Raw genomic sequence first — 25,000 nt, 5'->3', positions numbered from 1 at the left:
TTTAGAACCCCAAATAAATGAAGTAGCCGAAATTGTAAAACTTTTCAGTTTTTTTTTTTCTAATTTACAGTTCATGCTTGTAAGAAATACATTGAACAACAACATTTTTGTTATTCAGTAATGTTTTTTTTGTAATAAACCACAGGTTTTCATTGTTTTACAAAACAAAAACATGTACTGTCCCATATTATCAGTGTAAAAAAATAACCAAAAACATCAATGTGTGGACTTAAAAATACTAAACAACTCCATTATTGTGGAAAAATTTATTTGGGTTGCTACAAATTAAATATTGTTTTAAAGTAGACAGACAGATATATTTACCTTTTTAAATTAGCCGCATTTTTAAAGTAATGTGATTATCAATATTTTTCTGTTTTATAAACAGAAAACTTAATAAAATGATTCTGGTAACTTAAAAGTTTTAATCTAATCAGCATTTTAGAATGTTTAAGTTACAATAATGCATTAAACCATGTAGTGTTTACAGAGCTCTTGAGTTATTTTTTTAGAGTGTGAGGTTTTCCCCGCCCACCGATATTGATTGTCAGCTGCATATTAAAGAGCCCCTATTATGGGTTTTGAAAATGAGCTTCTATGTAGTGTGTAACACAGCTCTAAGTGAAGTGAAATATCCATCTAAGGCTTAAATCTAAAAGTGTACAGTGTTTAAAACTGTTGATTCATCTATAAACAAGTCGACTCATAGTGCTTTTAATGAATCATCCTGAAAACGAGTCTTCAGCCGTTTCGGCGTGACGTTGATATGAAACTTAAGCCCCACCCAATTGTTGGGCGTGCAAACCCGGGAAACTTCAAACCTGGGGCCCCGCCCACAAACAAACAAACACTATAGCAAATCCCGGTTGAATAATTTCACATTGCATCAGCACTTTTTGCGAAAACCCTCTAAGCATTTCCCATGGTGCATTTCAAAACTTTTTGCGAAAACCCTCTAAGCATTTCCCATGGTGCATTTCAAAACCAAATGTGGCATCGGCTCTAATGTGAAGTGCATTTCTGAAAGAGTTGACAGGGACATGTGGAGTGACAGCGTCTCTGCATATCTGATGCTTTATCTCTCCAACTGGCCCACTTTTTTTCTTTCCGCTCCTTTAACTGTACTTAACCTGCCATCCACTCACTGAATAGGAGAATCACTTAGTCGCACGTTTCATGCCATCACAAAGAACGCATACATTTCAGATGTGTCCTATATTTACGCTCTCAAAGACGTGCAATAAAAAAGGAGGAATGTGAATTCAATGGAGGGATTTTTTTTGTGCACAAGGAAGCAAGGCTGTGTGACTCCAAATGAGCACTATAAATCCGTTTCCCTTTGTCAGGTAGTAGGTAATGAGTTGCTGGGCTTTCTGAATAATTGAAAATGAACAAAGCAATGTAAAAAGTCCTACTGCGTTTGTGTCACCGGTTTTTTAATAACTGGGGGTTGCACAAATTCAATCTTTTTCATAAATGATTATGAAACAAATGCAAAACAGAAGTCCTCATGCACAGCAGTTTCTCTAAACCCCCTAAAAAAAGCAGAAGGATTCACTCTCATATTGCCTTCTCAGGTTTTTTGGTAAGGAAAAAGATGTTTTGCTCCTTGGGAAAATAAGCAGACATCGACTTATAGTTATTATAAGCACTTGCTGCCCTATATATTAGGGCACTTAAAGTCACAGTTCACCCCAAACAAATTTTCTCTTTATTAATAGTAATAATGGTTTCTAACATTTTATATAGCGCTTTTCTGGGCACTCAAAGCGCTGTACAAAATAGGGGGGGGGGGGTCTCCTCATCCACCACCAGTGTGCAGCATCCACCTGGATGACGCGACGGCAGCCATTTTGCCATTGGTGAAGAGGAGACAGAAGCTGCTTCCCAAATGGCACACTATACACTAAGCACTCATGCACTTACATGTATGTATGTGTGTATGTATGTATTTAATATATATATATATATATATATATATATATATATATATATATATATATATATATATATATATATATATATATATATATATATATATGCCGATGCCACATTTGCACGATGCCACATACATATATATATCAATTTTAAGCCTTACTTTAAGCCTTAAAAAAAGTAAATAACATATCACATATTGTCACAGTACTTTCTTTAAAAAGTAACTAACACATTTGAAAAAAGTGACCTAGAATTGTGATTTATTGCTTTTTTATCCCAACACCGATAATACATTTAATGAATATGATTGAGATTGTATCCATGCTTATGACAATTGTCATTAAGCGTCATTAGCTCAGTTATGTCATTTTAAATACAAAGGTGAGGTTGTTTGCTATGACAACTTGACCCAAACAAATAGATCATTACCTGTTTTTGTCACGACAACTTGACAATACCGTAAGAACATAACTTGTCATAAACCTGTCATAAACATGATTGTCATAAATGCATTATAATTGTGTCATGAGTTTGATAACAGCATCATTAATATTTTTATTTGCCTCAACAACAGTGGTAAACTATAATTTGTTATTAACATGTCATTTAATATTAATTATGCTGTTATAAGTATTTTGACACTAGAAAGTTGACTGACAAATTCAGTTTGTTTCACTGACAAAAAAGTGCTAAAAAAATATTTTATTATGTATATATTTTTGTGTCATGATTAAGTTGTCGTTTAACACTTTACACCTCTTCAAATAAAGTGTCAAACACAATAAAAAGAAAATATTTTGAAGAATGTTTGTTGCTGGCACCCATTGACTAATCATATTGACTTAAAATGGTTTTAAAAAAATTTAAAACTGTTTTTTTTTTACTGCAAAATGAAACAAATAAGACATTATCCAGGAGAAAAAAAATATTATTAGACATATTGTGAAAATTTCCTTGCTCTGTTAAACATAATTTGGAAAATATAAAAAAAAGAAGAAAACTCAAAGGGGGGCTAATAATTCTGACTTTAACTGTACATGTTCAACTTTATATATATATATATATATATATATATATATATATATATATATATATATATATATATATATATATATATATATATAAAGTTGAAGTCAGAATTAATAGCTCCCCTGAATTATTAGCACCTCTGTTTATGTTTTCCCCAATTTCTGCTTAACAGAGAGCAGGTTTTTTCAAAATATTTTAAGGGGCTAATAATTTTGACCTTAAAATGGTATTCTAGCCGAAATAAAACAGAAGAAAAAAACATTATCAGACATACTGTAAAAATGTCCTTGCTGTGTTAAACATCTTTTGAAAAAAAAAAAAATTTTAAAGGGGAAAAAAATCAAAGTGGGTCCAATAATTCTGACTCTCCCTGACTATAAAAAAACTATCCTTTTAAGCTGTCAATGAAGTGCATGTAAATTTTATTTTATCACAGAAAAAAGTAACAAAGGAACTTACCACACTCCTCAGTGTTTGTTTGTTTTATTTATTAATAAAAAACATTAAAATCTTTAATAATAAAATCATATTTTTTATTAAATTTGCATAATAAAAGGGAACTTTAAATGCACCATAGAACAGTTGCATACAAAATAATGAAGTAATGTTTCAGGGTAGATCAAAATTAAAAGAAACATACGAGCAGATGAAAGTTTAATGTTTTCCACATCCAGCAAAACTTGTTTCACTCAGACATTCTCAGATCTGAATCAAGGGCTTTTCACAGGAGGTCTGTGGTCATTACTAGTCCACAAGTCCCTCTTAAATAGAAAGTGTGAATTCAAAACAGGCCCAAACTAAAGACTCCTCCCGAGAAATCAATTTAGAAGTCTCGACCATGCAGTTAGAGGCAACTTCTTTGTTCATTTTCTGAGATCCTGAACTTTCTATAAAGCATTAATGACTTGGTCTACTGGTCTGGATATGCAAACGCATGTATAACCTCAGGCGAGAATTTGTTTCTAAGATTTCTGCTTCAACTAAGATGTAAATGATTTCCCCCCAAAAAAGCCGCTTTGGTATGTGACGCCTCCTGAAGTGTTTGTGCTCCAGACGTGAATAATTCCTCAAATCATGCGTCTTGTTAAGCAGAGTTGTGCTGTTACTTCACTGAGTGATCAAACTAGTTTTTCCGAACTAAAAATATCCTACATATCTTCAGTCAGTCCTACTTTGAAAGAGAGTGAGAATCACCGAGCTCCAAATGAGATAAATCCTGCTCCAAAGAGCACTTTGGGCTGCGAACAATCGTTTTTTTTGAGGGTTGTTCCAAACAGAAACGCTCCAAACTGGCACTGCGGAATGAATGATTTTTGAAGGGTACAAGTGCCAAGAGTTGGACACTTTTAGCTTCCATGATTTTTTGAGAAAGTTTAATTGTGTGATGCAGATTATTCAAGATGATGCCGAAGTGCATTCCAACAAACTTTTATTGGGTCAGGGAACTAATTAAAATGAAGATTTGTTGATTTGTGCACTGAAAATACACTGAAAAAACTACAGTAATTTTTCTTTAATTTATTTTTTTTGCATGCAGGGTTTTTTAATTAGTATATATACATTAAGCATGGGCCGGTATAAGATTCCGACGGTATGATAAAAATATCACGGTTTCACAGTTTTGTCAGTTTTGTCTAGATAAAAAAAACAACACATGTTTTCCCCTTTGAACACATCATATTTTATGTTTTTGAAAGACTTTACAGCAGTAAACATGTCAGGCTAGGTCCCTATATTAATCCGGGGTCGCCACAGCGGAATGAACCGCCAACTTATCCAGCAAGTTTTTACGCAGCGGATGTCCTTCCAGCCGCAACCCATCTCTAGGAAACATACACACACACACACATTCACACTCATACATTACGGACAATTTAGCCTACCCAATTCACCTGTACCGCATGTCTTTGGACTGTGGCAGAAACCGGAGCACCCGGAGGAAACCTACGCGAACACAGGGAGAACATGCAAACTCCACACAGAAACACCAACTGAACCAACGACCTTCTTCCTGTGAGGCGACAGCACTACCTACTGCGTCACTGCTTCGCCACAATGTGATGTTTTGTAAACAAATTTCGGGAGGAGCATGCGCAGAAGTTTCAGTATCGAATACGTCATTGACAATTATCCCATCATCAAATCAGTTCTTGAGCAACCCCTATATATACCAAAGCTGTCTTACCTGCAGCATCTCACGACTTTAGCATCCCTCCACCACCCCGTCACCTCACTTCTTGCGTTGCATTCCCGGGGGGAGGGTTCTGGGGCCGGGCTAGATACTTCGCTCGAATCCCAACTTCTCTGTTTCCTAATAAGGGGAATAACTCGAGTTGGGGTGTCTCCTCGAGCTCAGAGCCCTCCCCCCGGACAGCACGCCAAATATGCTTTATACTTAAACGAATGCAAGTGTGAACTCGTGATATATATATATATATATATATTATAATTATATATTAAATATAGTATGTACTGTTAAGTTACTTAAAATTCTAGACCTTTAGAGGTTCGTTCGAACCACCCGAACCCCCCCTGCTACAGACATGTGTTTGAGTACTGGTGTGTGAATAATGCATATTGTTTCCTCTTCTTCTTGCTTATTTTTGGATGCAGTGATTCTGCAGTCTTTCAGAAGACCTGCAAAAACACCCTCAGCTATAATATGAAGACATGAAAAAAAGGGGAAGTCTGTAAATGCCAGGCAATCGTAGCATAATTGATGGAAAATTCCATCGATGTAGGCAAAAGCGTTAAAAGACCGATTAAGTGTATAATTTTACAACGGCTGAGTGAGCTTAATGTCCTTCCTGTGCCTGTTGCTGGATGAGCAGTCTTCTGTTTAACGCAGACCGTGCTGACGTTGCTTTTGGGCTTCTTGGTGCAGTAAAAGACACTGATGAGCAGGACAGTTGAGCTGGTGCTGAGGCGGAGATCAAGGCCAGCTTGCGACTCTTTGATCCACTTTCTCCAGTTTGCACCAGAGCGAGCGTGGCTGAAAGTCTGTTTGGCCTCTTAACAACTAGAGGCACATCTCATGTTATTCTTTATTTTTGTTTAGTAACCACGACCGTCTAGCCAGCCACGCAAACACAACCAATTATTGACTTTTAAAATGTTGCATCCTCCAACTCTAGGCAACTTCTGGGGCCAAAGTGTGCAGTAGCTCAGATGAAAAGTTTAGAGCTCAGATTTGATCTTAGGGTGTGTGTATGTTTAAATCCATGATAACGTTTATATGATCAAAAAGTGGGCGGCACGGTGGCTCAGTGGTTAGCACTGTCGCCTCATTGCAAGAAGGTTGCTGGTTCAAGTCTCGGCTTGATAAGTTGGCATTTCTGTGTGGGGTTTGCATGTTCTCTAATTAAATAGATGTGAGCATTTTTTTTTTTTTAGAGTTCATTGATAGAGTTGATTGATAATAAAGTGTGTTTGTTTTGCTCTCCAAGGAGAGAGCCTTGAGCTCTAGGTAAAAAAATAATAATAATTTTACAGAAAATATCTCAATTCTTTACAGTAATTTTTTGTCATTTCTAATTATATTCAAAACTTAGTAAAATGACGAACAATCTCTCTAAATTAACAGTTTGACTTTCACTTTAGGTACTTTATCATTAAATACAAATTACCTACATTTCTGTTTTTTATAAAGGGAAATTACAGTATTATTTATACAGTATTTTTCTGGGATTTTAAATTATATTCAAAAGTCCGTAAAAATTACAAACAATATCTGTAAATTAACAGCTTGACTGTTATTTTATGAACTATTTAATTAATGACAAATTGCAGAAATGTGTCTGTTTTACACAATAAAATTGACGTATTATTTACAGTGTTTTTTGAAAAAAATGAAAGGAGGCAGTAATGTTAGCTTTGTTTTGTTATAAATATGCTTACAATGAAGCTGAAGGTCATATAAATATGTAGCTACACTATGCCTTAACATTTTCGGTGTCTGCTAAGATATCGAAATGAAAATAGGCATTTGCTTATATCATGTTTTTATTTTATTGTTAAGATGGCGTTATAAAGTCCATTTGAAGATTTACCTGACGTCGCCTTGGTAGTTTGTTTTCTATATCAAACTTGCGAAGAACTGCAAGACTTTGCAAGAAGGATGCTAGACTGAACTTTGCGTACTAGCCTAATATTGACGGGAAAACCCCCAATCAAACACCTCCGTTTTTAGACGTCTCCATTTTCCTCCATCCACACTGACACAGAGAAGCAGCATTTTAAAATTAAAACTACCTCTTCAGCGTTTTCAAAAAGCTCTGTTTTCGGGCCTCGAAAACTCTGGGGTAGTGTTACTGGAAGGCATAACCGTAGCAAAACTTACAACCCAGGCTCATTATGAAAACGCAGTCCCATGGAGATTTCTGGAGAGTGCCAAATACGTCCTAGGAGGTACGTATTTTTGCAGTTTTTGTTTTCGTGAATCCACGAGAGGCCGCTGTGTGCGCTTTTTGAAATCTCAAATTCCTCTCGTGAGTGCCATTTGCACCTGCTGTTCTTGCGTAAAACCACCAGAGGCCGCTGTTGACTGACAGTCTGCACTGCAAAAAAAATGCTTTTCTTACTTAGATTTTTTTGTCTTGTTTCGAGTTCAAATATCTAAAAATTCTTAAATCACAAAGAATTTTCTAGACAAGCAAAACATTGTCTTGTTTTGAGAAATAATATGCCAATATTAAGTGAGTTTTTCCATAAAACAAGCAAAATAATCTGCCAATGGGGTGAGCAAATTAATCTTATGTTAAAAGGAAAAACAAGATTTTATTTGCTTACCCCATTGGCAGATTATTTTGCTTGTTTTAAGGATAAACTCACTTAATATTGGCATATTATTCCTCAAAACACGACAATATGTTTTGCTTGTCTAGAAAATTCGTCTTGATTTGAAAATTTTAAGATATTTGGACTTGAAACAAGACAAAAAATCTAGGTAAGAAAAGCATTTTTTGCAGTGTGAGTGACTGAATGACTGGCCGACCGACCAATCGACTGACCCACCCTCCTCCTTCCCTAAACCCAACCAATTTTACCGATTGACCTGCCCACCCACTCACTTCCCTAAGCCCAACCAACAATTTACAAAAGCTGTCCCGAAAACGAAAAGCCCTCGTCTGATTTTTACAACGCTTTCAGATTTGACCACATTCTCACCCTGTTCTTCACTTGTTCACGTTATTTTTTGGATTCTGTTTTTGTCTTATCTGGTTTCTGGAACCGCTCTTTCTCGGACTCGAACCCCAGAATCATCGTGGTCAACTTCTTTCTGCGTCTCAAGACCACCGATGTACACAACGAGCTAACCGGACAAACTGGTTGCAGCAGAAAAACTGTAGCGTTCGTTTAATAAATTAAATGCAGCCTTACAGTATGTACCTCCGGCTACATTATTCGCTGTCTCCAGAAACAACCATGGGAATACGTTTTCAGAATGAGCCTGTGTTGAAAACTAAAGCATTTTAAAATTAAAACGTATTGGTGTAAACAAGGGCGAGGCAGTGGCGCCGTAGGTAGTGCTGTCGCCTCACAGCAAGAAGGTCGCCGGGTCACTGGTTCGAACCTCGGCTAGGTTGGCGTTTCTTTGTGGAGTTTGCATGTTCTCCCTGCCTTCGCGTGGGTTTCCTCCTGGTGCTCCGGTTTCCCCCACAGTCCAAAGACATGCAGTACAGGTGAATTGGGTAGGCTAAACTTTCTGTAGTGTATGAGTGTGTGTGTGTGAATGTGTGTGTGGATGTTTCCCAGAGATGGGTTGCAGCTGGAAGGGCATCCGCTGCGTAAAAACTTTCTGGATAAGTTGGCGGTTCATTCCGCTGTGGTGACCCTGGAATAATAAAAGGACTAAGCTGACAGGAAAATGAATGGTGAATGAATGGTGTAAACAAGGTCTTAGGAATCATCTCTTTGGTGAATCGTGTGTAGCTAGTGACCAGCTAGGGTCAATCATAAGCATGTGATCCTCTCGAAATTAGTTTATAAATAAAGCACACTATAAATGTGGTTCCTGGAGTATTATATAACACAAAACACCTTCTTCTGAATCAAAACTCCTTTATTTTTCTTCATCTACAATGAAATAGGATCATGTGACCTTGCCTGCTGTAAACGCATTTGTTTGGGCGTTCTGCGTTTTTGTGAATTGGCATGTGCGAAGCTGACTTACAAAGCCATTTTAACCCTGATATTTTCACCCCAATTCACACATTCAAGGAGGCAATTCCAGCAAGCATTAGGAGTCTTTTTTTTATATTCAGTCTGAATGGGTTCAACACGAGGTCTCCCTACAAACATACACATCATGAAGTCTCTCAGATGACTGGAGAAAGGCCTGCAAAAGAAATGGAAAACCTTGGCGCATATGAAGAATGTATTTACCTGACATTTCTCAGTCGTTGATGGGCAATATTTTTGAACAGTTGTAAGTGTTAATATGTATACTATGGAAGGCACACCATAGAGGGCATTGGTGTTCATAGGAATGCTTCCAGAAGTGTTTTCCCAATGGTACTTCAACAAAGCCTCATTCACACTACTAGCAGCTTTGTAGTGTTGCAATTGAAGCTGCAAGTGTGGGTTTTCTTATGGCTGCAGTTACACTGAAGATCTCGATGGTCAATTCTGATTTTTGTGACTGTATAAGATTTTTTTGTTTGTTTTAGGATCCACATCATCTTTTAAAAGGGACTTGTATCTGATCAATTACCATGCGCACGACAAAGGCGCAATGACGTGAAAAAAAATAACTGGTGCTGACAGACAACTAATAGAAGAGCATTCTTTTCTCTATTCCTCTGGCTACATAATTCGCGATCTCCATAAAGGTATATAGGGGTACATTTTCAGAATGAGCCTAAGTTTCGCTATAATATGCCGGCAGCGCAACTCTCACATGGTCGCCCACTGAAGCTAAGCAGGGCTGTGCCCGGTCAGTACCTGGATGGGAGATCACATGGGAAAGCTAGGTTACTGCCGGAAGTGGTGTTAGTGAGGCCAGCAGGGGGCGCCCAACCTGCGGTCTGTGTGGGTCCTAATGCCTTAGTATAGTGACGGGGACGCTATTGCTTAGTGAGCGCCATCTTTCGCATGAGACGTTAAACCAAGATCCTGACTCTCTGTGGTCATTAAAAATCCCAGGATGTCTATCAAAAAAAGAGTAGGGGTTTAACCCCGGCAACCTGACCAAAATCTGCCCACTGGCCTCTGTCCATCATGGCCTCCTAACCATCCCCATATCATAACCAATCAGCTAGTGTGTGGTGTGCGGTCTGGCGCAAAATAGCTGCCAGGTGGATGCTGCACACTGGTGGTGTATGAGGAGATTCCCCTATGTGTAAAGCGCTTGGAGTGTCCAGAAAAGCGCTATATAAATGTTAGGAATTATTATTATTATTATTATTAATATTATTATTATTAATGTCTATGGCTTAATTTATGTTAATGATGTATGCAAAACATTTATATTAGTTTGTTTAAATGGAGGATGTTGCTCTCTCTCTCTCTCTCTCTCTCTCTCTCTCGCTTGTTTACATGCTTAAATACTTGGTAACACTTTATTTTGATGGTCCATTTGAGTATTAGTAGAGTGTCTGCATCATTTCTGTTGATATTGCTGCTAAACAGACATTTAACTTACTATAAGAAACATATTGGGTTAGGGTTCAAAATAGCAATGCCTTAACAATGTGACTTAACACACCTCCTTTTCAGACCAGCACACACGAGTGCACAAGTTATTTGCTATTTAAACAATGTGATGTAAAACAAGAAAATGATCCCTGTGCCAGGCTGAAATTAGCAAAAATATTGCACCGAGTGCACGAAAGGGCCCACAGTGTATGTTCTTTTTTTTCCTCAATTAAAAGTTTAATTAGGGTGACAAAGTGGCGCAATAGGTAGTGCTGACATTTCTGTGTGGAGTTTGCATGTTCACCCTGCATTCGCGAGGGTTTCCTCCGGGTGCTCCGGTTTCCCCCACAGTCCAAAGACATGTGCTATAGGTGAATTGGGTGGACTAAATTGTCCGTAGTGTATGAGTGTGTATGGATGTTTCCCAGAGATGGGTTGCAGCTGGAAGGGCATCCGCTGCGTAAAACATGTGCTGGATAAGTTGGCGGTTCATTCCGCTGTGGCGACCCCGGATAAATAAAGGGACTAAGCCGACAAGAAAATGAATGAATGAATGAATGAATAGTTCAGTTATTGAAACAAGTAGTTATTATATGTCAGATAACATTTATTTAAGTAACAAGCATGTTTTTCATGGATTCAGTTTCAGTTAACAGCATAATGACCCTCGTTTTCAGTGGTCCCCCGAGTTTTCGCAGCAGGTTTTCATCAGCCGCTAGTTCGCTGTGTTGATGCTAGCAGGCTCCAGAGCCGCGGGTGCAGGAGCTTCAGTAATGATGCAGCCACATTTGAGCCGCTTGTCTGCAGCGCACAAGACCTGTCGACCCCCAACCCAGATATACAGCCATTTCTAAGACCCCCCTCACCGATGGCGGGGCCCAAGCTGTGTTCAGGAGCCAATTTGGGCTGGTTACTGTCAGCACCAGAGGTGTCCCACGGCTCCTGAACACAAACGGCAGTGAGATATAGTGGGCTGAGGACGCTCACATCCATCAACTCTGCTCTCGCTGCAGCCGATTCGCTAAATTATCCTTCACTTTATCCTTCAGCACCAAATTTCATGCGACTGTGCTCGTCGTCTCTCTTCGCACAAACTTTGTCATCATTAATGCACCTATAACTTATAATGACTTAATCTGCATTGATTCATATTAGCAGTGCCATATGCTTCATAATGCTTCATAATGCTAATGCGCTGCTATCATGAACTGCAGGATTATTGTTCGCCGCTACTTGAAGGGATTTTGAGGATAAAAACAGGAAGGCAAAGTGTGAAGCGTGACATTTTGTGCTTAATGATCACTTGTTTACCTGCAATGAAGTATAATGAGAATCAACTTGTCACCCGGCAGATACTAAGCCGACTGCTACATGACTACAAACGCCATGTTGCATAATGAAATTCATTTCTCAGCAAGTCATTATTGTTTTCTTTTTTGTGATTGTTACATTTGTTCTCTGGGAAAGAACATTTTTAGCTGATGTAAATGACAAATGTGGAGGTGCTAAACCTTTGATGACTTAATAAAAATCGGCAGAGCTTTTATCCATTGTGATGGACAGGGGACGAGTCGTGAACATTGTCAGGCAACCAATCAGGGGTGAGTAATGTAAACATGACGGTATGTGCTCTACACCAGTGGTCCCTAACCCACATGCTGTGGACTGGTACCAGATTGGTACCACACCGCGCAGGAATTAATTAATTATTATTAATTATTTATTATCTGAGTCTAAATGATTCCTCCCTTTGGTTTGGTGCAGATTTAAGACTAATTAAAACAAATTACAATCTTGTAAGATTGTAACTGAAATGAAAAAAGTGGGAGAAAAGTTATAGAACTTTACATTTATGTAAATAATAAAACAATAATATATGGGTGCTTGGTAATATTAGTTAAACCCGGGCTCATTGTGAACATGTAGCCCCGCGGATGTTTCTGCGGGCCGCGAGATACGTCCCAGGAGGTATGTATTCGAGCGATTTTTGTTTTCACGGATCCGCGAAAGGCCGCTGTGCGCGCTTTTTCGCGTCTCGGGAGCGCGCGCCGTTCGCGCCCGCGCTGTTCTCGAGCGAAAAGCCGCCGGATCAGCCGACCCGGCTGCCCTCCTCTTCCTCCTCCTTCCATAAACCCAAGCGACGGTTTGCAAAAGCCGTCCAGAAAAAAAAAAAAGCAAAAGCCCTCGTCTTCGATTTTGACCGCGTTTTCGGATCCCGCCGCGTTCTCGCCCTTATTTTTCGGATTCTGTTTTTCATCTTACCTGATTTCTGGAACCGCTGTTCCCTGGACTCGATCCCGGTGGTCGTCCCCGCGGCCGGCTCCTCCTCCTCCGGGGCCTCCGCTCCGCTGTCGCAACGCTGCGAGCTAAGCGGACAAACTGGTTGCATCGGGAAAGCCCTCCACTCGGAGGCGAGCCGTCGGCCGGCGAGTGCGAAGAGGAGGAGCGGAGCGGCGCCACACCGCCCCACAGCGTTCGCTCGAAAAAAACTAAACGTGGCCGTACGTACCTCCGGCCACATAAATCGCGGTCTCCAGAAACGTCCGCGGGGCTACGTTCCTAGAATGAGCTTGGGTTATATTAGTTACTGAATGTTTGATAATATTAGGAACTAAAATTAAACCTGTGAAAAATATGTTTCTTGAAAAATATGTTCTTGAAAGTTTTCAGTATTCATTCACTCTTTCATTTTCTTTTCAGCTTAGTCGCTGTATTAATCTGGAGTTGCCACAGCGGAATGAACCGCCAACTTATCCAGCATATGTTTTATGCAGCAGAACATGCAAACTCCACACAGAAACGCCAACTGACCCAGCTGAGGCTTGAACCAGCGACCTTCTTGCTGTGAGGCCTCAGCACTACCTACTGCGCCACCACTTCGCCCAGTGTTCAGTATTGTATACAATAACTAATCATTTGAATAATTAATAATTTAGCAATTAATTCAGCTACAGAAATTGCCACTTGTTTTACAACTTAATGTTTTAACATAAAACCAAAACAGAATAAAAAAACAATTATACAGGAGCCATAAATACAACTAACAAACTGATAAATGAACATATTTGCAGACATTGTATTTAAGGGCATGGTCCAGAGTGTAATTCTAGGGCTTGGTTGTGTTTATAAGATGCAAATCAATGTGTGCTCATGTTTCATGGGTTTTTTTTTCATCTTACTTTGATTATATACAGCTACTCAGCTAATGACTGTCATATTTTTTAGTTTCTCTGAAAGGCCCGCCCTCAGGAGGCTCTGATTGGTCAGCTAACATAATGTGCTGTGATTCACGGTTTGGCTCCACGTCACCATGTCACGCCCCTACAAGCACATGCTTTAGCGCTATGTAAATATTCCAGTCAAAGCAGCAATAGCTGCCTGAATCAGACCGAAAAATGTAAAGCACACAGTTGAACCTCACGCCTGGACTCTTAAGTAAAATAAAAGTGTCTTTTGCATATATTTGGGTTATAAGCATGTGTAATTAATATAAAACATTCTGAGATGTAGAACAGGGAAAGCGTCCTCATAGAGAGACACTGCAGCACTGCTGAAGATTGTGTCCGTTTACAGTGGTCTCGTGTTCTCACGAGAAAACGTAAGTATTTTACGTTTTGCCAGTTTAGTGGCTAATTCGTACGAGTTCAGTCGTACGAAATGGTACGATTTTAAAAAGGAGGCGTGGCACCTGACCCCACCCCTAACCCCAACCGTCATTGGGGGATAAGCAAATCGTACTAAATTGTACGAATTAGATCGTACGAATTCATACGAATTAGCCCATAAATGAAAAAGTTACGAATTGCCGTGAGATTGTGTTGGGTTTGATGGATAAATATGATTTGCTAAATTGTTAGCGGTGCCAAACAGCATTTCCCATTGTTTGTAATATATTTTTTACTTCCTCGCAACAACGTACCATTAACGCTAGAAACTGTGAATGTAATTAATTTTATCAAATAAAAGCACTTTCAGGATGTGGCTCACAAGGAGGAGTCTTTAGACAAATCCAGCACTGAACTGGGAGAGATTCTGGAAGTTCTCCTTTGTCAAATGCTAGCTATATATTTTTATTATTCTCTGGAACATAATTAAAAACTAAACTGTAAGTACTTCTGTCTTTCTATCATGTCTTTTGGAAGTCCAAACACAGAAACAGAAGAAGCTCTGTGGGAAATCAGCATTTGGACGCCATTTTAGCTTTCTCTACTGTAACATTACCAGAACCTTTGTTCATTGTAGGCTTTGCTAAGCTAACTCTGTTGAAGCCAATGTCTCCCTTTGCATTGAACTTTCTGTAGCGTCCTACATTCAGAGATGTTGTTTACACATCAACTTAAGTTTAAAATGTGATATCATAGTGGAAAAAGTTAACTCACAGCAAGAAGGTCGCTGGTTCGAGCCTCAGTTGGCATTTCTGTGTGGAGTTTGCATGTTCTCCCCGTCTTAGTGTGGGTTTCCTCCGTGTGCTCCAGTTTCCCCCACAGTCCAAACACATGCGCTGTAGGGGAATTCAATAAACTAGGTTGGTGAAAGGGCATCCCATGCAAAAAACATATATTGGATAAATTGTCGGTTCATTCTGCTGTGGTGCCAACTGATGAATAAAAAGAGTTCAACACAATTCCTTTATGTCGTCCCAGCTCAAATCAATTACGTTAACGTAATTGTTTTTTTTTAAATGCCAGTGGAAAGAACATAAAACAATTAAGTTGTCCTCAAAAAAGTAATAATTGCGTTCTTTAAACTCATTTTAAATAGTTTGATAAAGCAGCAATAGTTGTTTTTAGAGTGTTAATTACTAGTTTAATGATTTGCTCCACTCAAGCTGTAAATCAAACGCTTATGGTGTGCTGACGCAGAACTGGCGATAGTAATTAGTCAAATTAAATGTTGAGTTAATTGGATGTTAATGAAGTGCACTTCTACAATCAAGTGCACAATGAACTCAGTAGCCTTCAGCTCACATCGTCAATTGTTTGTTTTTTTAAATACTAATGACTACAGTAAGATAACATGTAACATATCTAAGACCCTTTCCCATTTAAGGACAGCTTCACACAATGGGTCACCAGCATTATGCAAGTGAGTGAAAGGATCAGTGCCTGAAAGCTTTATCTTCCACAAACACACCTGAAGGAGCGTTCAAATTAACATTATGTTCAGTCTTTTTCTGGAACAGACATAAAGCCAATTCCTCAGAGATGTATAAATGAAGGTAGGACTGAAGATGGGGATTTGTGATGACTTTTTTTGTCTCCTGAGACCTGTAACTGTACTGCAAATATTAAAACGTCTCATTTGAATGCCTCCATCACATGTTGTTTTGAAAATGGAGCACCTTGGGGATTGGATGGCAAGAGTATTTTCTTAAAAGAATACTATATAGTCCCCTAGAGTTAAACGGATGAGTTTTACCATTTGCTCAGTCACAATTTCAAACATTTATACATGTACTTAGTACACAGTCAGAACGAGAGAATAGTTCCTATAAAATTCTGGAAAATAGCTGTGAAATAAACATTTTCCATCAGTCTTAGTACACGATGTAAGTACAGAAGAGTTAAGCTTTTAAATAGGTAAATTATCAAAACTCTTTGTTCGTTTTTAAGAGATGCTAATGGTCCAATCCGAATCAATGATCTATGCTAAGCTAAGCTTTGTGTTCCCGGCAGATAAATTAATTTTAAAAGTTGTAAAACTCTCGTGTTTACCAGAGATGGGTTGCGGCTGGAAGGGCATCCGCTGCGTAAAAATGTGCTGAATAAGTTGGCGGTTCATTCCGCTGTGGCGACCCCAGATTAATAAAGGGACTAAGCCAACAAGAAAATGAATGAATGAATGAATGAATGAATGAATGAATGAATGAATGAATAAATGTGTTTCTTTGGGTACGTTTGGTTGCATGTTACAGATGATGTTCAGATATACATTTTTGCAAATTTAAAATGTGTTACTTAGGGTGACATTTGACAAGTGTTTTTAGCCTAAACATGCCAAAAAATCTAAGTCGAATATTTGAACAAAGTATATTCCAAATTTGAACTTGGTATCTCAAAACGGTGAGCTTTCAGCAAGATTTTTGTTTTCTCTTCTACTTTTGATGTTGAAACTTCAACTCTACAGTTTAACAAAGTGACTTTCGTTGACAGTTTAGTAGTTAAAATAATATATAGTACACAAAATAATATCTAGAGAAAGAAAGTAATCTGTAAAATAAAGAAAATGTTCTGGCAGTTTATCACAAGGTTTCTGTGGCGTAATATACAACACCAACCCAGAAAATATATAGCACTGCAAACTATTAGGGCCTACTCACTCCATGCTATCCAAACCGTGCCCAGGCCCGTTTCCCGGATCGTTTGAGAAGTGTGAGTGCGCTGAATCTGGCTCAGACACGGTTCACTTGGCCGGCCCTGGCACAGTTGGAAGAGGTGTGCCTGAGCGCGCTTCACTTGGGCTTTGGCGCGGTACGTTTGTAGTGTGAGTGCAAAACGCGCCAAAGCCCAAAACTGAAAGCGAGACGTGACTTTTACGGGGCTGTTTCATATGGATTTATTAATCATTCTTACTGTTCAGTGAACGCAAACTGCCCTAGATTATAAAAGACGCAAACCCCTCACTGCACGACAGCTGCACCTTCAGCACACCTCCTCATTCCTGCAGCACGAGGGCTTCATGATTATGAGCGCCAAAAGTGGCGGATCTGTTCAGTGAAATATCTGACTGCGTGTCACCGCATCCCTAAGGACTGTTTGGCGAAATATTTGGCTGTATGTCAATGCATAACAAACCACTGACACGATATAACTAGAGAAATCTCCACTGTGCTGAGCGAGAGCGCTCACTGAACAGCGCAGCAGCGATGACGTAAGCGTGCACAGGCCCGATTGTAGTGTGAGTGCGGGCCATCGGGGGAGACGGGAGGGGGGACAAGCGTGCTTTGGCCTGGTTCGAGGCAACTGTACATAGTGTGAGTCCAGCCTTAAAAATATCAATAAAAGACACTTTTTCCAAACTTTTCAAGGTTAAACGTTGAAGGAAAGATCAAGATCCCAAAATGCAGTTCAAAAGCAGAAATAAATGAAGGAAAATAAAAACATGAATCACAAAAATACAGAAAACTGCAAATTTACGAATAATTTTTACAGTTTGTATCCTTCAGAAGCGAACAGAAAGGATAACAACCCTGTGTGTGTGTGTGTGTGTGTGTGTGTGTGTGTGTGTGTGTGTGTGTGTGTGTGTGTGTGTGTGTGAAGAGTGCAGAGGAGCATTGATGATGCATTGTTCTTGTTTGTGTGTGTTTGTCTGTGTGTGTGTGTGTTTGTCTGTGTGTGTGTGTGTGTGTGTGTGTGTGTGTGTGTGTGTGTGTGTGTGTGTGCTGAAGGCATGCCTCTGTGCAGGTAAATGAAGTGTCTGCGGCGCTGAGAGATCATCCACACCACAAACACACCCTCCATAATTTGGTGTCAGGCCCTCTGCTCATTAATTTCAGAAGCAAGACTTTTTCCTGCACTCTCTGACACAACAGCCACCAGCAAATACAGCAAACACACGAGGAGGCCTGGAAATGCGATTCTGCTGGCATTTCTGCTTTATTTTGGTCTTTGAGAACGAGGACTGTCACTTTATATGTGGTTGGGGAATGATCTGCTGGAAAGATTTTGTTGTGGCAACAGATGTTATTGTTAACTTAAACTAAAACTAGCAGTCATGGAATAAAGCTGGAAAAATGTCTTAATATTAGATGAAAGACTTGGGTGAACGTTTAAAATGTGGCCTTGGCAACAAACTGAATTAAAACACCTTGATATCAGCTGAAAAAAGAAATTGTGCTAAAACTATTCTGAGTCAGAAAATGCTATTAAATTACAGTTTTGAAGCAGAATGACTGATTTTATTTCATATGTACTCTAATTATCGTAATCTTACTACATTACTATACTTATATACTATACTATACACCATTTACAAACTATTTTACTCAAATTATTGATTGTAATGAAATTTCAATTTCAGTCATTACAAATTGCCAATTTGATACAAGGTTGAAATGAAATAAAAATGTAACTATATGTATTAACTTAAACTTTAAATGAAAAACAAAAGTTCATTAAAAATATTTTAAATACATTGAAAAAAATATATTTTACTTATAAATTGTAAAGATTGTAAATTGAATAATTTTATACAAAAATCATGTGACACACTCAGACTATTTTGAAGAATGAAATGCACTTTTCTTGTAATACATACAAAATAATCTTTTATTTACAACTTTTTACATTGCATAAATTTACAATTATTTAAGGTCATTTATAAATAAATAAATGTATATATATATATATATATATATATATATATATATATATATATATATATATATATATATATATATATATATATAAATAGTTGAAGTCAGAATTATTAGCCCCCCTGAATTATTTTTCCCCCAATTTCTGTTTAACGGAGAGATTTTTTTCAACACATTTTCAAACATAATTGTTTTAATAACTCATTTCTAATCACTGATTTATTTTCTCTTTGTCATGATGACAGTGAATAATATTAGACTATTTTTTTTTCAAGACACTTCTATACAACTTAAAGTGGCATTTAAAGACTTAACTGGGTTAATTAGGGTAACTAGGCAGTTTTGGGTAATTAGGCAAGTTATTGTATAACGATGGTTTGTTCTGTAGACTGTTGAAAAAAATATATAGCACAAAGGGGCTGATAAATTTGTCCTAAAAATGTTTTTTACATTTTTTTTAATTGTTTTTATTTTAGCTGACTTTCTCCTGAAGAAAAAATGTTATCAGACATACTGTAAAAATTTCCTTGCTCTATTTAACCTCATTTGGAAAATATTTTAAAAATTAAAAATCAAAGGGGGGAAAATATTCTAACTTCAACTATATATATCGTCACCTTAGAATTGTAAGGTTCTATCTGGCATTTTTGTCAAATTGAGTTATTGACATATTATTATTATTAAATAACAACTTATTTACATTATGGGATGTGTTTAAATATATTGTTTACATTTTGAGACATTTTATTTAAGAAAAAAACAAATGTTACACACATACTGTTTGCTATATGGAATGCAAAAAAATCTCAAAATCATTCAGAACGCAGATAGAACCTAATAATTCCAGATGATGATATGTTCAATCAGGCTTATTTTTTTTAACATTATATATATATATATATATATATATATATATATATATATATATATATATATATATATATATATATATATATTGTTTCTGTTGCTTTTATCTGCTAAGTACGCTTTTCCTCTGATTAAGCAGTACATTTTTGCAGTGTATACAGTAAAAGTCATAATTATTCACCCTCCTTTGAATTCAAAGTATTTGATATTTGATTCTTTGATTATTTGATTCTTTTTCAAATATTTCCCAAATAATGAATAATTTTCATAGTATGTGCTGTAATGTTTTTATATAATATTTATATAAATTTTATAATATTTTTAATATAAATTTATATTTTTAAATTATTTAATATTTATATATTTACATAATATTACCTTTATATAATATTACCTGTAATAATCTTATTTGTTTTATTTCGGCTAGAATAAAAGCAGTTTTTAAAAAAAAAATTAAGCCGTTTTAGAGTCAATATTATTAGCTTTTTTTTATTGTCTCCAGAACAAACCACTGTTATACAATGACTTGCCTAATTACCCTAGTTAAGCCTTTAAATGTCACTTTAAGCTGAATACTACTATCTTAAAGAATATCTAGTCAAATATTATGTGCTGTCATCATGGCAAAGATAAAATAAATCAGGTATTAGAAATGAGTTACGTTTAGAAAATGTGTTGAGAAAATCTCTCAGTTAAACAGAAATTGGGGAACAAAATATACAGGGGGGCTAATAATACTGACTTCAACTGTATGTTTGCATGTCGTACTACTGAGGTTTGTGTTCAGAGAAGCTCTAGCTTTCTGTTGAACGGCGTCCAATTTACTACACTTGTATTTGAGTTAAACAACTGCATTCGTGCTGGTCCACATGGTCTCTATGTGCAACGACTTGAAAAAGAATAAATGATGTGCTCTGTTAAACCAGAGCTGCGGTTCACAGCTGCCAGCATGACTGCTGCAAAAATAATGATTTGTTATGGTTTGTTGTGCTTCGACACAATAGATAAGACCAAGCGCAATTGCATGAACAACTTTATTTGGGGTCGAATGTGTAGAAGTTTTTAAAACATCATCCGTCATGTATTTTAAATGATTTCTGAAGAGCTGCACTCTTGAAACCTGCAAAGTCTTTAATCTTTACCGACTCACTGGCCGTTCACTGGCGCATACGACTCAAGGAGAAACTTCCAGGAGTTTCTCCAATTTCCCAGTGAAACAGAAACCATTGCAGGGTCATGGCTTTTTAGATTATTTGAGAATTTCCAAGATTCAGTCCATTCTGCGAACATCTCATGTTCATGTTTGTCTTCATTGTGGCTTGATTTAGATCGCTTCGTTTGCATCTTGGCTATTTTACATGCATCGCTCCATCTCTTCTCCTGCGGTTTCTGCTGATCTATGTTCAAACACATGACCGCTGGACTCTTTGTCGTTTTGACAGATTCACCTCGCAGGTTTGAGTCAACATCCATCTTCACGAACCTCCAAGACTTGCTCCAGATATTCAGCTGCAGGTCATTGACCAAAGCAGAAGGTAAATAATTGATGTGTTTGTGTTTCGACCATAGCATCAATGCATTGTTCTGTGCATTGAATGACTTTGCATCAACCCATGAGGTGATGTTCTTTGGGGGTTGTGGGTTCGACATCTTCCATGACCGAACCCAATCTGAACTGCACTCCATCTGGACTGATTTTAACATTGCATTGCTTCTGACATCAGTCTGGAAATTCGAGTAAACTTCACCTTGTCTTTGATAAAACCCTGTGCTGGAAAACATCCAAGAATTATCCCAATCCAGCACTTCATTCTTCATAAGATGCGCAAGTCCATCAACCGTCTTCTTCACCCTCCAAGAGTCATTCCAGTCTTGGGAATCCATATGTCTGTGAAATGCATTAGATGCTCTGCAGATTCTCCCTTTAATTTCCATTGACTTCTCAAACCACGAATACTCTGGTTGGAGATCTTCAGAGTTGGAGAACCTCCAAGAATCTGCCCAATCTGTCATGGAGGGTCTATCATGATGCTTATGAGTTGATGATTTCCATGATTGATCCCAGTCGGCGACAGATCTTGCGTATGCATGTCGACATATTGGTTGAGTTGATGCGCTTGCTCCTTGTCTTTCCGCAAGATGCTGACGTCTCGTGGACCTCCAGGTTTCAGACCAGACGCGAACCCCTGCCGGTCCATTATGTGGGAAATCCTCATTTTCTTGCACTCTTCTAATAGGCCGAGGCTGAGTATTGGTGGACCATCCCTGCTCCCATAAACCAGCATCTTGGTTGAGAGTTAAGTTTGTGAATCTCCAAGAATCAGTCCATTCGTTGAGAGTTTGTGTTGGTAATTGTTGAAGTGGACCTCTTGGGCTCCTAAATCCTCGTTCCTCTCCACAGTGGCGTTTTAACATTTTCCAGGAATCATTCCAATCTATTTCCTTTGGGGAATGAAGCATCTCTTGCTTCTTCTGGATTTTTGGCAAAGCAAGTATGTCGAATTTCACACGCTCAGCTTGTTGTTTGGAATTGTCTGGTTTCTGTGTCTCAACCTTCACTTCCACCTCAGCTTTATTTATCTCTTCTTTATACTCTGACTGATTTTTAATGGTCTTCCAAGATTTTTCCCACTCAGATGGCTGCGGATCCCTCTCACCGAACAGAATTGCGTGCGTCATCTCTCTAGACATGTTCATTATCATGTTGTAGATGTCGTGATGCATCTCCTCAGGCACCGCTGCTTGAAACTGCACTGATTTCGACTCTGGTCTTGATGTGGTATTTGCAACCCTCCAAGATTCTTTCCAAGCTGAATTATCACTTGTATGGAGCTGCTTCTTAAAGTACATCCAGGAGTTATCCCAGGGACATTCAGATTGCTTTTCCTCATTAGCTGATGGCTGAATGTCCATCCTGATTTCTGCTTCTTTAACATGCTTCGTTGACTTCCATGACTCCTGCCATTCTGGTGCACTTTCCCCCCACAGCTCATAACATTTCTCTTGGATTTTATTTGCACAATTACTTGTGCCTTCATTAGGCTCTCTTGCTTTCTGAGTGAATTTCCACGACTTTTCCAATTCTGCAGTGACCAGATCTGGCTGAATCCACTCAGAGTTTAAGGATTTGCTGAGCTTCTCCCATAGAAGCACATCATTGGTGCTTATATTATTGTTGGCATCAAAACCAAGATCACACCAGGGTTTGTTCTCCGTGTTTGGTTGAAGATTGAGAAACTTCCATGACTGTCCCCAGTTGACCACACAAGGATTTTCTTCAGGTTTCGGCAATGGTTGAGAGAACTTCCAGGACTTTGCCCAAACCATCAACCCCGGGCAGCTTTCGTTGAGGTGGCGTAACAGGGCCAGTTTACTGGCTTTTGTGGTCTTTGCCGTGTCCGCCTGCTTCTGAATCCGACTGCTCTGGAAACCTTGAGGTCTTCCCAAATGTGTCTTTTTGGCCTTCTGTGCATCAAGGGTTGGTTCTTCAGGAAGCTTTGCTTTCCTCTCCAGTCTCTTCAGGGTTTTTATCTTGGAGGTCATGCGCGCATGCCAATCTTGATTGATTCTATGAAAAATTTAATTGACATGAACAAAAAAGAAACTGATTATTCATTAGGAAAATGTGTTTGCATCAAGGCAAAGCAAGATTATATAGAACATTTCATACACAATGGGAATTCAAAGTGCTTTACATATACCAGAATTTAAAATAAACATTAAAACAAATAGAACTATTTTCAAAAGTGGTCTCAATTTTCCTTCCAAAAATGTCTTTCAGAGTTTCCACACTTTCATGAACAGCAGATTTTTAAAGCACCATTCATTTTAACACCTTTGTAATGCACAGCCCTGCGTATGTAGCGTCATGTTACTGTACTTAACAATTCAATTACACTTCTTTTGCAAACAAATTTCGAGAGGAGCATGTGATATGATTGATCGCAGCTGGTCCCTCATTCATAATCAGTAATAATCCAATCAGATTGATCCAAGCCTAAAATAAATAGACTGATTTCACCCAACTACCTTATATTTGTTTTGGAAAAATGTCCCCTTCCTCCCCATCTCTTCTTTATCCTCCCTTTACCAGGGGGAGCTCTCGAGACCTACCTATCCATATGCCTGAAATTCAAGTACTTTTAAGCACTTTCAAGAAGATTGCGAACTCTGGTCTTTATCACTGCATTGCGCAATCTTTCTTCAATCAACCCTCCTGTTGACTTGCAGGTCACAAATTTCCAATTTTAATGGCAGAAAAAACTCAACAATGTTTTTTTTTTATCTTGAAGTTTGGTGACGTTTTCTAAATTTAACCCAACATTTTATAAAAAATAAACATTTTTTTATTTTGTAAGAGATCCACACCCTTTACTGTAGTCAGAAACGAGACTTGTCCACTGATTAAATATTGATGAAATACACCAGCCTGATTTCACCAAGTAGGACGTGTTCCTAGATTAACATCTATGTTGATCCAGATACAACATTTCAATTAGAATTAAGGGAAATGTTTACGTTTATGTTAAGTTTAACCTCATGGTTTGGTTTATGCATTTCTATATGATAGTTAACTATTGTTCCTTTCTGATTTTGGGAATAATTTACCGTTATGGTTGGGTTTAGGGGTAGGGAATATGTATGGATTACATTTTCCAACAAAAATGATGTTCCAGGACCAACATGGATGTTAATCCAGGATCGCATTGTACTTGGCAAAATCATGATGTGCGATGAAATACTGCACACTGATGAGGAAAAATCTAGACATTCACAAAATATGATGTTGTTTTTTTCAATATAGATGCAATATAGATCTGAGAATTGAAATTATATTTATCTGCTTTATTTTAGAGGTTTAGAAGAAGACGGGTCATTTTTGACCCAAAGGGCGAATTGTGTGTGCAGAATTTAAAGACAACAAGAGGGTTAATCACACTACTTTTAATTAGCTTCTTTTGTTTTAACAGATTAATTGAAAATGGTTGCTGTTGTTACCAAAATTAATATTCACACAATTAAGCCAATTAAAGTTGAAGCGACCACAAGCTGATTAGCGTTCTGAATGGTCTTTATTCAAAATAGGCCGAGAGAGGAATTGGGATGAAGCTGCATTCATGCAATATCAGAGCTGCTGTAATTATGAGATGACTCACGGATTCTTCTCTGAATTGTTCTCATCTTTGTTATGAAGAAAGTCTTCTCTCTCCAAGCACT

The 25,000-nt window shown here is 38.0% G+C and overlaps 2 protein-coding genes across 8 annotated transcripts in view; one reads left to right on the top strand and one right to left on the bottom strand.

Moving 5' to 3' along the window:
- The window catches only part of LOC141376283 (uncharacterized), a 778,518-nt gene that overhangs the window by 83,621 nt on the left and 669,897 nt on the right, over positions 1-25,000 (top strand). The window lies entirely within an intron of this gene.
- The window catches only part of LOC100535760 (uncharacterized), a 93,045-nt gene continuing 88,844 nt past the window's right edge, over positions 20,800-25,000 (bottom strand). For all 7 annotated transcript variants that reach the window (XM_073914323.1, XM_073914322.1, XM_073914325.1 and 4 more), the window contains one exon: positions 20,800-23,351. In XM_073914323.1, coding sequence (XP_073770424.1) covers positions 20,930-23,351 — 2,422 coding nt within the window. In that variant the 3' untranslated portion in view covers positions 20,800-20,929. The remainder of the gene's footprint in view (positions 23,352-25,000) is intronic.

This window comes from Danio rerio, chromosome 10 (genome assembly GCF_049306965.1).
Source record: "Danio rerio strain Tuebingen ecotype United States chromosome 10, GRCz12tu, whole genome shotgun sequence".
NCBI lineage: Eukaryota > Metazoa > Chordata > Actinopteri > Cypriniformes > Danionidae > Danio > Danio rerio.
The sequence above is the reverse complement of the archived record's forward strand: the minus strand, read 5'-3'. Positions and strand labels throughout refer to the sequence as shown.